This window comes from Rattus rattus, chromosome 11 (genome assembly GCF_011064425.1).
Source record: "Rattus rattus isolate New Zealand chromosome 11, Rrattus_CSIRO_v1, whole genome shotgun sequence".
In the NCBI taxonomy this organism is placed as follows: Eukaryota; Metazoa; Chordata; class Mammalia; order Rodentia; family Muridae; genus Rattus; species Rattus rattus.
The window spans coordinates 7,658,687-7,672,134 of record NC_046164.1 but is presented as its reverse complement, the minus strand read 5'-3'; the positions used below and the strand labels follow the sequence as shown (position 1 = coordinate 7,672,134).

General features: G+C 44.4%; 1 protein-coding gene across 1 annotated transcript in view; it reads left to right on the top strand.

Annotated features, from left to right (window-relative positions):
• Positions 1-13,448, top strand: part of Fras1 (Fraser extracellular matrix complex subunit 1) — a 250,306-nt gene that overhangs the window by 62,977 nt on the left and 173,881 nt on the right. Inside the window, exon 17 of the mRNA XM_032916779.1 lies at positions 423-599. Coding sequence (XP_032772670.1) covers positions 423-599 — 177 coding nt within the window. The remainder of the gene's footprint in view (positions 1-422; positions 600-13,448) is intronic.

Sequence of the window (13,448 nt, the reverse complement as noted above, 5' to 3'; positions counted from 1 at the left end):
ATGGATGAACAAAATGGTCAGTTACACAACGACCAGTTTTGCACGAGGTAGAGTAACGGCCTTCGTACAAATGCTTCTAAAAATCTTCAATAAAAACCGAGGGCATGATGTTAAATGGTCGTTCAGTGAATGTGCTTCTCCAGAGAGCCAAGCAAATATTGTCCAGTTTGCTGGGGTTTATTGTGATGCTGCCTGACAGCCTTTCTAGGAGCTGAGAGATGAGACATTTTACCGTCTCCACTTCCCCCTCTTAGCATTAACTTCAGCTCTGTGCTTTGTAGGGGACACTGGGAAAATCCTCTTCTGAATGACTATGTACCTACTGAACGTTCTAAGTGGTTCTGGCTCCACAGGGGACGTCCGTTGGTTGATACACTTACTTGGTCTTTGAGTTGTTAGCTGCATGCTATTTTACTTTGCAGCCTGCCATGGCTCCTGCCACACGTGTGTGGGTCCCGAGCCCAATCATTGTACCCAGTGTAAGAAGCCAGAGGCAGGACTCCAGGTGGAGCAGCACTCAGGGGAAAACGTCCCCTATGGCAAGTGTGTTTCTCAGTGTGGAACCCACTTTTACTTGGAGAGCACTGGACTATGTGAAGGTAAGGTTGGTTGGCAGGTATGTTCTTACCTTTTAAAGTTCCTGTGAGGTGGAATTACAGCCAGGGAGGCCTAGAGAGACCTTTAACTTCCTGTAAACAGGTTTCTAGATTTTTTTTAGTATGTATGTATGTATGTATGTATGTATTTTTGGTAAATCAGGAAGCTAGCATGCAAAAGAGAGACTTCACTGATTTCCTTTGTCCTGTGAATCATGGATGATCTTCAAGAGCCTGAAGTCCTGGTCTCAGAAGATCTATCCAGAGACTATTTCAGAGACCTGTGTAGGTAGCTAAGGAAGACTCTGCTCTTATTAATTAATTAATTAATTAATTTTTCTAATTGGTACTCGGATAAGAGTTGTATCCTTCAGGGCAAAATCCAAGTGGTAACTAAGACTTTGAAGTTATTCATGTTATCAATATGCCATATTATTGTGTTGAGGGTCGATGGCACACTAAATGGTTCAGCTCAGCAGCCAGGCTACCATCAAGAGCCTGAAGATGAAGGCTTGGCTTCCATACGTTTGGGGTCTTTTCCTGTCCTGAAGGAAGCTGATGTGTTTATAGAGAAATTGGTTTAGGCTACTGAAAATGATAATGTATTAACAGTGTCTTGTCCTTGCTCTTGTAAAAGATGGCCCCGTGTTAGGAAAAATAGCAAAATGACTCCTCTCTCACCGAAACACCAGACCTCCCACCGTCTGCTGTAATACTCTGAGTCTTTTGTCTCTCCATGGCTTTGAGGGTTTCTGCGTGTGAGGGAACTGTAAGCGTGTTGCAGGTCTGACCTTGTTCCTTATTAACTGACAATGGTTTCAACTTCGCATCTGAATGTAGACTTGATGAAGATTGTAGGATGCAAGTAAGGGTCAAAATTTCTGACACTGTACAGCACAGTTAGATATGTGTGGACAACAGTTACCCAGAGCCTTGTCCACTCTGAGCTCAGGTCGAACATTGAACTTTGTTCTCACAGGCAATGCACCGGGATTAACTGACAATGGTTTCAATTTTGAAGTTCCTTGCTTAATCTGTATAAAAGTGTAGGTGTTTGGGACTTGATGAAGATTGTAGGATGCAAGTAAGGGTCAAAATTTCTGACATATATATCATGCATTGCCCAGTCTTTGTGGTCTCAAATCCATTAATCTGTTTCCACAACCACTAATGGAATATCAGAATCACTTCTGATACTCTGAGTCCTGATGCCATCCCAGAGTACTTGTGACATAGCCTTTCCCCTGTGGCTTGGCTCCTTCTGGGTACTCTGACAAAGAATGATGCATCTACTTTCTTACGGTTTGGGTTGAGGGACACTCCCTACTCTCTTGTTAAACTTCTACTTGAACCTGTTCAGTGATTTTGGGTTTACCAGACAGACTCCTGCTGAGTGGCACTACTCCTGAGGACATCTGAACAAACACCTACTTTCCTGAGATGAGGAACTGATGGCAAAGTAAAGATGCCTACAAGGTTCAAGCTGTTGATCCAATGCATCTTATTTGGGTGACTTGTAGGAGTCTGGGTGAAAAGTTAGGAATTGCTCAACAGCAGCTTCTTCACCAAAAGCAGCCCCACCCCTCCCCCAGCATGGGTGATGACTAGAACCCTGGAGTTCATTGCATTCCTTGTAGGCAACTTGACAAGTTGGAGAGACCTGTCTTTTCTAGGCAGTTTACTAGTCTTCTCTGTCCATGCAGCTCAGGATTCCTACTCCTCCTCCAGGCAGCTCATCAGCAGTTCTTACTGCCTATACCATCTTGGAGAGGGAGGGTCCTCTTTCAATTTCATGGACTTCCTGAAGCTTCTGAGTGTTCACTTCCTGAGGCTTAAGGAGCTTCCTTTTAGAACAACTTGAGTTTTAATGGGATTCCTGGCAGGATGGAATGTTTCACCTCCTTTTACAGCATCCTGGGTCACAGATCATACCTAGCTTCCCTCTAAGAAGGAACATATTCACACAGGGGAAATTGCTACACAAAAGCTTCCTCAAGGTCCCTGCATTTTTAGCAAGTTCCTGTCACCCTAAGAAACATTAAGTACAATGCATACCCTGGCTTGATGGGAAAGTACAGAGAGAAAACAAAAGGAAACAATAGAAAGAGGAAGCAGGTATTCCTTCTTTCTTCTTCCTCTTTCTCCTGTCTCTTACCGTTTTTCTCTTTCTCCCTCCCTCCTTTCTCTTTCCCTCCCCATCCTATGGACGTGTTCTATGATGTGTTAGAATCCGAGAAACTGTTCTGTGTGGTTCCAAACATATAGTTGGGGACCTTGGGCCCTGGGGTCTGAGTGGAAACTACAAAAGGAGCAGACCTCAGTGAACATTGGTCTTCCCAAACACAGATGCTCTGTGGGGTTCTTGTCTTTCCTGGAGGTTATACACACACTGGAAAAGCCCCAGTCCTCCCTGCCAAGGGACTCTTGATTTTTTCCCATGGGACCTATGATCCAAGGAGAAAGTAGATCAGAAAAAAATCATCTTTCTACTCTGTGCACAATTATTATTGCCTCATAGTCTCAGGCCTTATTATTGAAAAATAAAAGAATTTTGAAGGAGTTCAAAAGACTGAAACAAAGCGATCAAGGCTTTCAAGAGTTAAAATTGTAAGCAAACCGAAAATTTAAAGTAAGTGGTATTATTTGGTGGAGGGAAAATAATACTTGCATCATGAGAAATTAGTTATGTTGATCACTTCATCCTAACACCAGCCTTTGGGGACAGGTGGGATAGCTGTGTGCTAGGAGAAGAAACCAAGGCTCACAGATACTCAGGCTGTGACTTAACCCAGATTACACAGGCAGCGTGGAGTGTGATTGGGTGGAACCTAAGGCTGGGGACTCCAGTGTCTATACTTGTAGCCACCAGGCCACTCATGGTCTCTAAGAGATACATTTCTCATTAGATGTGCGCAACTACCAGGCCCCTTTCTACACAGAGGCAGAGAAGCCCAGCACATTAATGTAGTCAGCTGGTGTTTCTTCAGTGTGAAAAGGCATCCTTGGAAAAGAGAAGGGTCCAAGAACCCCTGTTATATAGGCAACCTTTAGAAAAGATTAGAGTCTGATCCCTCCGGGATGGCTTAATTGTGGTCAGATACAGAAAGACCGCCATGACCTCTTGAGTCCCTGGCACCCCATGATTGTATGCTCGTTAACATAATATTATTAGGTATCCCACACACGTCTGCTCACATTATGAGCAAATCCCTGTGCAATCTCCACCAGGTAGGCCGCTGTACTCAATTTGCACGTGATGAGAATGTGGCAGAAAGAGGTTAATTGAGTTGCCCAGCATTCCACTGGGAAGCTGAGCGCGACTCCCCGTTGTCTCCAGCGTTACCTGAGTACCAAGTGAGCTGATTGATGTGTTTCCCATCATTCATGCTGCATCTTCGCCAACCTCTTTCTGCCCACAATCTGTTCCATTTTCATCGCTGCTGAAGTGGTGTTTATAAAAGCAGGTGTGGGCACCCCGTGAGATTGGATGGTTCTCTTCTTCCCACGGCTTCCCAGGTAGAGCACCCTCCATCACAAGTGCTTGCCTGTAAAGGAGAAACAGCTGGTTTCTGGAACTCTCTCGTCTTCCTTTCTTGGAGACTGCAGCATGGAGTGATTGCAATATTTATTAATGCAGTTAACCAAAGAGAGAAGCAGAGGCATCACACAAAGAAGGGATTTGCACAAAGAAGGCTTCTGGTGTGTCAGGAGTCAATACAAAACTTTAAGTTATGTGACGAATCAGGAAGAAGTTACCTTCTGCAAGATGAAGCAACTGGGCTCAAGACCCTTAACGAAAATCCTAGTCTTGTTTCTGACCTAGAAGATTGTGTGTGTGTGTGTGTGTGTGTGTGTGTGTGTGTGTGTGTGTGTAAAATTAACCAACTTCATCTCAGAAGCACTCTTTCCTTATTCATCCCTTATACAACTGTTGACTGAATACCTCTTTTGGGTGTTGCACAATTCTAGACACCAGAGATGCCCTTGCAAATTAGTCAAATCAAACTTCATGTGCTTGCACAAAACATATTTTTGTGGGAGAAACCTTGAGTGAAAGAACGAATGAATGAGTTAATGACAATAGCATCCAATTCCGTCATATACTTTTGGGTGGTGATCCATGCTATGAATTTCATGGCAAAGCAATTATTGAGAAATGGGCTAAGGCGACTCGAGCAGAAGGGTTCTGAAGGGGCGCAGATAACAATCTCTATGTGTTTGTCCTGTGTTTGGGGGCCTATGCTCAACAGAGATGGACCTTTCTGAAGAGAGAACTTTAAATTGGACTTCTTTGCCCTGCAATCTCAGTGCTTCCAAGTTTAGCTAAGAACGGCTGGTGAAAAGAGTCTGTTGGTAACTGTGAATGATGTTTTAGAAGCATTTGTAATTCATCTGAGAGGACGTGGGGTCTTGGGAGGAACAGATAACAGTTGAGCAGTTCTGTTCCATGGGTTCTGAGAGAAGATGTAGTTTCTCAGAAATAAGGCCTCTCTTCCATCTGTGCATCTCTTGGTCTCTGCGCTGCAGTGCAGTTTAAAGCTGGGTCATCTAGGTAAGGAAGGAGCTCCACCATTAAATAGCCTTACCCACAGTGAGGACTGGCTGTGGCCCGGGGGGTTAGATTAGCCATGGAATTGCTCCCATTCTATAGCAGACTAACAACGCATTTTCCCCATTAACACTTGGTTCAGTAGAAGGATCAAGGTCAGCACCATTTTGAAGAAATTACAAATCTTATTTTTTTTTCTTTTTCCTTTTTTTCGGAGCTAGGGACCGAACCCAGGGCCTTGTGCTTGCTAGGCAAGCGCTCTACTACTGAGCTAAATCCCCAACCCCCAGATTTTATTTTTACACATGATCTTCGTTTCCATGTTTTCTAACTTGCCTCAGATGAGACACTTTTGCTGGGACCTTAAGTTCTGAGGGCCCCATGGCCATGCTGGTTATGGGAGTTTTCAGTCTCAGCAGCTTTGAAAACTTTCTTTTCCAGCATCCAACTTAGCTCAGCTTCTCAGGCTAAGTCCTCCCTACGACGCGGCGAAAAGCTGCACTCCTATGATTTTAGTCTAGTCTTATTTTTTAAAGATGAATCCACTAGTCACTTTGGCTTATTAATTAACTTGTTTTAGGTGAGCGGGAAGAAATATAGCATTTCATGTGTATTTTGATCTATTTTCTTGCTGCTAAGAGTCGCCAAGGGCCTCTAGGCAGAGTTTTAATTAAAGAAATAAATGGGCGGAGAAATCTGCCCGCACAACTCACAAACCTGTGCCTGCTTACGAAGTTGGAATCCCTTTACGGTAATTGAATAAAACATATGGAATCTATATTAAACAATTATCTTTAATATGGTCCCCAAGGTGCTGACAGAGCTACACAAATGCATGCCTTCTGGTAGCATTCAGTCCTGTTCACTTTCCCCTTCTCCCTTTTAGAGCCTGGGTGTGCCAGGCTTGGGAATGGAAACATGAAAGGGAGGTAGACCAGGCCTTCAGGCAAACCTGCTCTCTCAGGAGAGACCAATGCCTGAGCAAGTCATTAAAAAGCACGTGCTGTGCGCTGGGGTGAAAGAAGGCACAGGGCGGAGAAATGCCACGAAAGAGGATGGCTTTTCAGGAGAGACTGTGGTGAGGTCAGGTAGAAGAAAAACGTTGAAGGATTAATGGGTATTCATCAGGAGAACAAGGGAAAGGGCATTCAAATAGTGAGCTCTAATCCTGGCTTGTCTCCAGTAAGTCCTGTATTTCTACCATGAAAACCAAAGAAGGGAGCCAGGAGGGTGATGCCGTGAGGAGAGGGTATCAAGGACCTCACTACTCAGTGCTCTACAGTTACGAAAGAGTCTGTAGTTAGCACTGCTGTGGTCGACCAGCCGTTGAAAGACCCCGTGTATGGGAAATAATTTGTCACTCTTTACTTTATAAATATTTTTTTCTGCTGTTTTTCTGGAGATAAGTGGAGGGGGTAAAGATGGCCTGGCTATAAGACTGGGCCACTAGTCCTTGTCACACATGGTCTGCAAGGTCTCACAAAGGGGTTCTGGGAATGGAAGTTCAGGCGGACTTCACAGAGAACGGTAGCAAGTGAAGGCAGCAGAAATAGACGTCTTGGGTATTCCGTATTCATATGTGAAAGTTGGAATGTGGTGGGCAATTGTGAGAGAGATAATGCAAAGTAGACATCCAGTGAGGGAGTCACATGGCATGGGAGTGGCAGCAACTAAGGTGCACAGTTCTCTCTTGCCTTGATTGACATTAAAAATAACTGAAGTGGATAGGAGAATAGTGCATGTTTTCTCTTATAATGGAACAGTGTGTGTGTGTGTGTGCGTGCGTGTGTGTGTGTGTGTGTGTGTGTGTGTGTGTGTGTGTGTGTATGTGTGTGTTTGTGGATAAAGAATGTGTGTGTGTGTGTGTGTCAAGGGGAAGAAAGAATGTTTGTGAACAGAGTTGTGTGTGTGAATGTGTGTGTGTGTGTGTGTGTGTGTGTGTGTGTGTGTGTGTGAGAGAGAGAGAGAGAGAGAGAGAGAGAGAGAGTCAAAGAGGCAGAGAAGGTAAGAAAATGCTGCATGTTTTCTCTATAAGGGAACAGAGTTGTGTGTGTGTATGTGTGTGTGTATGAGTGTGTGTGTATGTGTGTGTGTGTGAGAGAGAGAGAGAGAATGTGTGTGAGAGAATATGAATGAGAAAGAGAAAGTGTGTGTGTGAGAGAGAGAGAGAGAGACAGAGAGAGAGAGAGGAAGAGTGGGTAAGAAAATACTGCATGTTTTCTCTTACAAGGGAACAGGGGGTGGGGAGGGCAAGAGACAGAGGGAATGAGTACAGTGGGGACTATTGGTGAGGAAGGAGTCTTATAAAAGGGGAGGAGTAGTGGGAAAGGCTACAGGGAGGGGTGTATGAGCAAAATATATTGACATAATTATTTTAGTGAAACTCCTTATTTTGAATGCCAGTTAAATTTCTTCAAAAGAAAAAAAAAAGAGTACGTTAAGGCTAAGAAGTCATCTTTTAAGAACGCAGAGGACCAAGGGTATTTGCAGCAGAGGGATATGAGCTCCCCATGAACAGTCATGTGAAGATCTCCTGGAGGCAGTGGATTTATTGGAGTACACAAAGGCCAGTGCTGTCCTCATAAATTCTGCACTCAGCAGCCCAAAGGTCAGAAAGCTGTGCTTAGGTCTACGAGAGCAAGATTCGGGAGAGCAGAGGGTGAGATGAGGGGGGAGTTTCTATGTTCATGCAGAAAACCAAGAAAGGCTAAGGATCAGAGAAAATGACAAACTGAATGTGATGCCAATGTCTTCATCCGTCTGTCCATCCCTCACACACCTGCTGCCCACTCACTCAGTCTGTAGGGTGTCACTAATGGGACATAGGACAGGCTAAGAGCAAGGTGCTCAGACAGATGCACTGGAAGGAGAGATGACCGAGACGCATGACCTTCACCCTTGAAGGGATTCCAGTGTAGTTGGGGAGGGGTGGCAAACAAATGAGGGAGGCTAAATCATTAAATAGAGGTGGGTCGGGAAGAAGGGATCTGAGCTAGAACTAAACGCGTTCGCATTTTCATCCTGCTTTGGTGCGCCTATGACTCATCCCGGAGGATTTTTGACATCATATCTTGGGAGAGATGTCTACCTCAAAATTTGCTCTTGACGTGGCCAGCCAGTAACTCTTACACCGTATGAGAGCTGGGATGCAGTACCACGTTTTTGAATAATTAGAAAGTATTCATCCATCATGTGGAGAAAGAGAAACTGAATGTCTCCATTGGGTTCCTACTCTTGGAACTTGGGGAATCCCACTGGAGAGTGGACTGTAGTGGTCAAAGGGGAAGGAGGATACTGGGGAACACACTTCACTGATTCACCCAAGCAGGGCACATAGGGGCTTACAGAGACTCTAGTGACAAGCAGTGGACCTCCATGGGTCTATTCCAGCCCTTTGCATATTTGTTGTGACTACTAGCTTGGTGTTTTTGTAGGACTCCTAACTGAGGGGACCGATGTGTCTCTGATTCTTTTGCCTGCTCCTGGGAGTTTTTTCCTCCTCTTGGGTTGCTCATCTAGCTTCCGGGTCATGGCTTTTGCCTTGTCTTACTGTATTTTGTCCTGTTGTTTTTGGCTTTTGTCTCTTGGAGGCTTACTCTTTTCTGATGGGAGATGGTGGAGGGTGGATCCAGTGGAGAGGGGAGGCAGGTCACAGGGTGGGGGCACTGGGAAGAATGGAGGGGGAGGAAACTGTGCTCAGGTTGTATTGTGTGAGACAGGAATCTGTTTTCTACTTAAAAAAATGTCAGACTAATTAATTAAAAACTAAAACGAAGAAAGAGGGTACAAAGAAGAGAAAGTAGTCATACCAACAGCCTAAAATGAAAGCAGAAAGCAGGATGGATGACTGTGTTCTCAGGGGCTGTGATGTAGCTCACGGTCAGGTTGGCTGGACTTTACGGCCAGCTAAGGACTATTTTACACTGGATCTTTCAGGGCTTATGCAGTTCTGTTAGACTTTTTCAGATATATACTTAGCCATCAACTGGAAAGCAGATCTCTAAAAATGTTGTATTAGTGAAGGAATTATTCATAGACCTTTCAAATGCCTTCTAGATAGGCCCAGTGATGGAGTAAGTCTTCCTTGAAGGAGCTGAGATTTTGGACAGAGTTCCTGCGAGGAAATAGCTCCAGCAGAATGATCACTCCTAATAAAAGTCACCGGAGTAATGTAGACATTTTCCCAAACCTGCTCTAAATTGAAGTTTCATGAGATCATTTCTTAGAGATCTAAATGCTTTTACTAATAAAAAGAGGATTTTGGAAACAGACTCAGGGAATCTGTATGCAACACTGCCCCTTTTCCCTGTAATTTGCTCATGGGCAGTGGCGGTGTTTCTCAAACCTGCGGGGAAGCAACGGCCTTTGTCTTGAGCTTCTGGGCCTACTAACCTTCCACCTTCCTCATCTTCTTTACTTTCCTGTATAAAATAATAACCTCCATTCACAGTAAGCCAGGCTGCCACACTGACTTTGTGACCAAATAGAATCAAATAACTCAGGTTTATGCTTATAGTGTGTTAACTTACCTTGTCCCAGTTTTCAATTCTACGGTGATATTTATACAGTGAATTCTACGGTTCCTATTTATTAAGGCTGTGTAACGGGAAGACCTGGGGATTGTAATAGTCTAAAAAAATGTAATGTAAGCATATCAGTGCTCTCGTAGGTATATTTATTTAGGCCTATAGAAAACACTGCACTGTTTCAGATTGCTTCCCCGAGTCATTCTGGGAAAACACAAAGCTTTGAGTTGACAGTATGATTTAGCCCAGTTTTTAAAAATACTGCCACCTGATGTTCCATTATGCCTTGTTTCATTTTGTGTGTGGAGACCTAATTTGTGTGTGTGTGTGTCTGTGTGTGTGTGTGTGTGTGTGTGTGTGTGTGTGTGTACATCTGTGTGTCTGCCTCTGTGTCTGTATCTGTGTGAACAGATATGCACATACCATATGCACATGTTTGGAGTGTACACATATGTGGACGTTCTCCCACAGACCAGAGGGGGATGTTAGACATCCTGTTCTATCACTCTCTGCCTTTTGTCTTAAGGCATGACCTCTTACTGAATCTGGAGCTAGGCTGCAAACCCAGCCCAGTGTTCCCTCTGTCTCTGTGTCCCCTAACGTGCTGGAATTGCATGTTGTGTAGAGAACACGGCCATCCTTTCACTTGGTTGCCGTGACTTTGAACTCGGGTTCTCATGTTTGCATACCAAGTGCTCTTGCCTGTTGAGCCATCCCCACATACTGCCTTTAAGGATTCTGAAACTACTTTGGAATGAAGTTCTCACATCTATGCTGCTATATTAAAGCCATTGAGAAAGGAGTGGGGAAAATGTATTTATCAAGCCAGGGCATGGCCCAGTGGGCCTAGGCATTGACTGGTCTTTGGTCGGTAGCAGGGGCGTGGGACCTCTGACACAGCAGTCTAGCCTTTAGGTGCTGAGTGAGACCAGATGCTAGGATTGAGATCAACAACCAGACATCAGCCAGTGTGAGAGCATTTTAATGCTTTCAATAGTCCATCCTGTAGGACCTGGCTCTCCTCACCAAATAGCAGTTTCTCGTACAGCAAAGATTATTTGCTATGTTATATTAGGGGTTGATGGAAGCACACATCTTGATGGTGTGAAATTACACTTGGGTCTGCCAAGTCTGCAGAACCTGTAAACCTTCTGGGTGTTTGATAGCAGAGTCAAGAGAGGCAGAGACGAAGCGTTTTCTGCGGTTTGGAGGGTCTTGCCCATTTGACAGAAACTGGGGTGGTCTGGATGGTCAGGATTCTGATCTGGACCCTCCTTAGCACAAATGTGGTTGGTTTAATGGAAGGGCTGTAGAGGAGATGTTAGGAGTTTGGGTTCTGGTTAGCTGCACATGAAATGCACACTCCCAAGCTAACTGCTCACCGGCTTCAGGACCTTGGGAGGGGTAGTTTTTGCAGAATAAGCATTTTTTCCCAGCTGTCAAAGAATCAGAAATAGAGGAAATAAAAACATAATTAATGCTCTCAGCTGCAGCAGGAGCCTCGCTTTGCAGCCTGGGGGGTTGGTTCTCCCCGTATGCCTTCACTCAGGTGTGGCTGGGATCACCACTTAACTGTGCAGAAGCTAATTGCAGCGTGAGTCAGTATGAAGCATCGGGTTCGTTAAGAAAGGAACAGTATATGCTTAGATTTAGGCATGGGTGGAGAGACAGACAGGGCAAACAGGGACAGGGAGGGAAGAGGAGGCATCCAAGTTTTAAAACTAGCCCGACATATGATTATGTAGCTTTTGAAGTTATTTCTCTGAAAGGGAGTAATTTTCCAGCCAGGCTTAAAGGCGAAGCAACATTTTAAACTTAAGTAAAAGTACTTTGTTTTGTTTTTATAAGTAATTATTTATTTATTTTATGCATAGCAGTACACTGTCACTGTCTTCAGACACACCAGAAGAGGGCTTAGATCCCATTACAGATGGTTGTGAGCCACCATGTGGATGCGGTGAAGTGAACTCAGGACCTCTGGAAGAGCAGTCAGTGCCCTTAACCACTGAGCCATCTCTACACACACACACACACACACACACACACACACACACACACACACACACCTTTTCAAAAAAAGATTTATGCTAGCTATATGAGTACACTGTGAAGGCTGTCTTCAGACACACCAGGAGAAAGCATCAGGTCTCATTACAGATGGTTGTGAGCCACCATGTGGATGCTGGGAATTGAATTCAGGACCCTTGGAAAAGCAGTCAGTGCAGAGCCGTCTTTCCAGCCCGAAGTAAAAATAAATATGAGCTGGTTTACTCTTGTGATTTAAATCCCAAAGTAGTTTACTGGGAGTATTTTTCGAGCTTAGAAATGAAAGAGGAAGGAAGAGAGAGAGAGGGAGGTAGAGAAGGAGGAAAAGAGGAAAGGAGGGAGGGAGGAAGGAAGGAAGGAAGGGAAGGAAAGTTAAATTTGAGGGTCTCACATGTACAGCCTCACCACTGGCTCATCTGCTGTTCTAACTTTTGACTGAGTTATTTCTCCAAAGAGGGACTATTGTCTCTATGCAAGCAACTTTCACAGTAATTTTTTTTTTACCTTTTCTTTTTCCTTTTTTTTTTTTTTAAAGATAGATTTCAAAAAAAAAAAAAAGACAAAACCAGGGTGTTCATCTTGAGATTCTCCGTCTGTGGCTGTGGCCCCATGAAATGTCCCCTCTCTGTGTCATCGTGTCTGTTGATACTGTCTTTGCTCAGGTCTTATCTAGGCAGCCATGCTGCTGAGCTGTCTCCTGTGTACCTGCCCTGCCATTTCTAGGAGCCACAAACTCACAGCAGATTTCCCGGTCCTCTGGCTCCTAAAATCTTCCTGCCTCTTTTCTGCAACATTCTCTGAGCCTTCAGGACAAGAGCTGTGTTCTAGATGTATCCACTGGGGCTGGTCATCCCATGAACAGTTTTTCTCTGCAATTTTTGACCAGTTGTGCTTTTCCGAAATGGTCTCCATCTGTTGCAAAGAGAAACTTCTTTGGTGAGTGTGGAGAGCTACACTTATCTGGGAGCATAAGGATAAATATTTAGAATGCAGTTAAGAATTATGTTTATGTAGTGGACTGGCAGTGCTAGGTTCTCCTCAAGCATTATAACCTCACTAGCCCTTGGTAGGCTTCCAGGGTGAGGCGTAATTTCCCTCCTGGTGAGTGAACCTTGAGTCCCATGAGACAGCTGTTGGTTACCACAGGGATGAGGGTGCCATTATCACACTGAGGGATAATTTGTCTTGCAGGTTTCTCATAGTCTGAGTAGGACTATTGGTTGCTTCTCTCCCAATGCATCTTGCATAGCACCTTCTAAAATTACCGAAGCTAATCCTTGAGGAGAAGGGTTTCAGTGACCCTTAAAGGTCTGGTGAATGCCAGCTTAGGTGTTTTCTCTTTGTTTCTTGTTTTTGTTTTTAATCGCACATCTGGAAATGTGTGACACTGGGCTTACTATTAATAATCACGGCTGAGGTTTATAAGGACCGTACTGTGTCTAGAGACTTTCCATGTATCTCTCTCATCGTAAGCACTGAATCCCGGTTTTACCGATAAGGAAGCAAGAACCTCAAGGTGTTTCTGATTTAGGGAGGATCATAGAGCAATGCTCTCGCTTCCTATGCTAGACTTTACCCCCATCCCACACATGCTTGCCCTGTTCCTTGCCTGTGTCGTGACTGATTTCCTATTGTTCCAAATGCCGACAAAGTCTTTCTATCCTATGGACACTCAGGCTCCGTCTTAGAATGGATATCGTATTAGCAAGGCTCCCCTGCCTCCCAATCCTT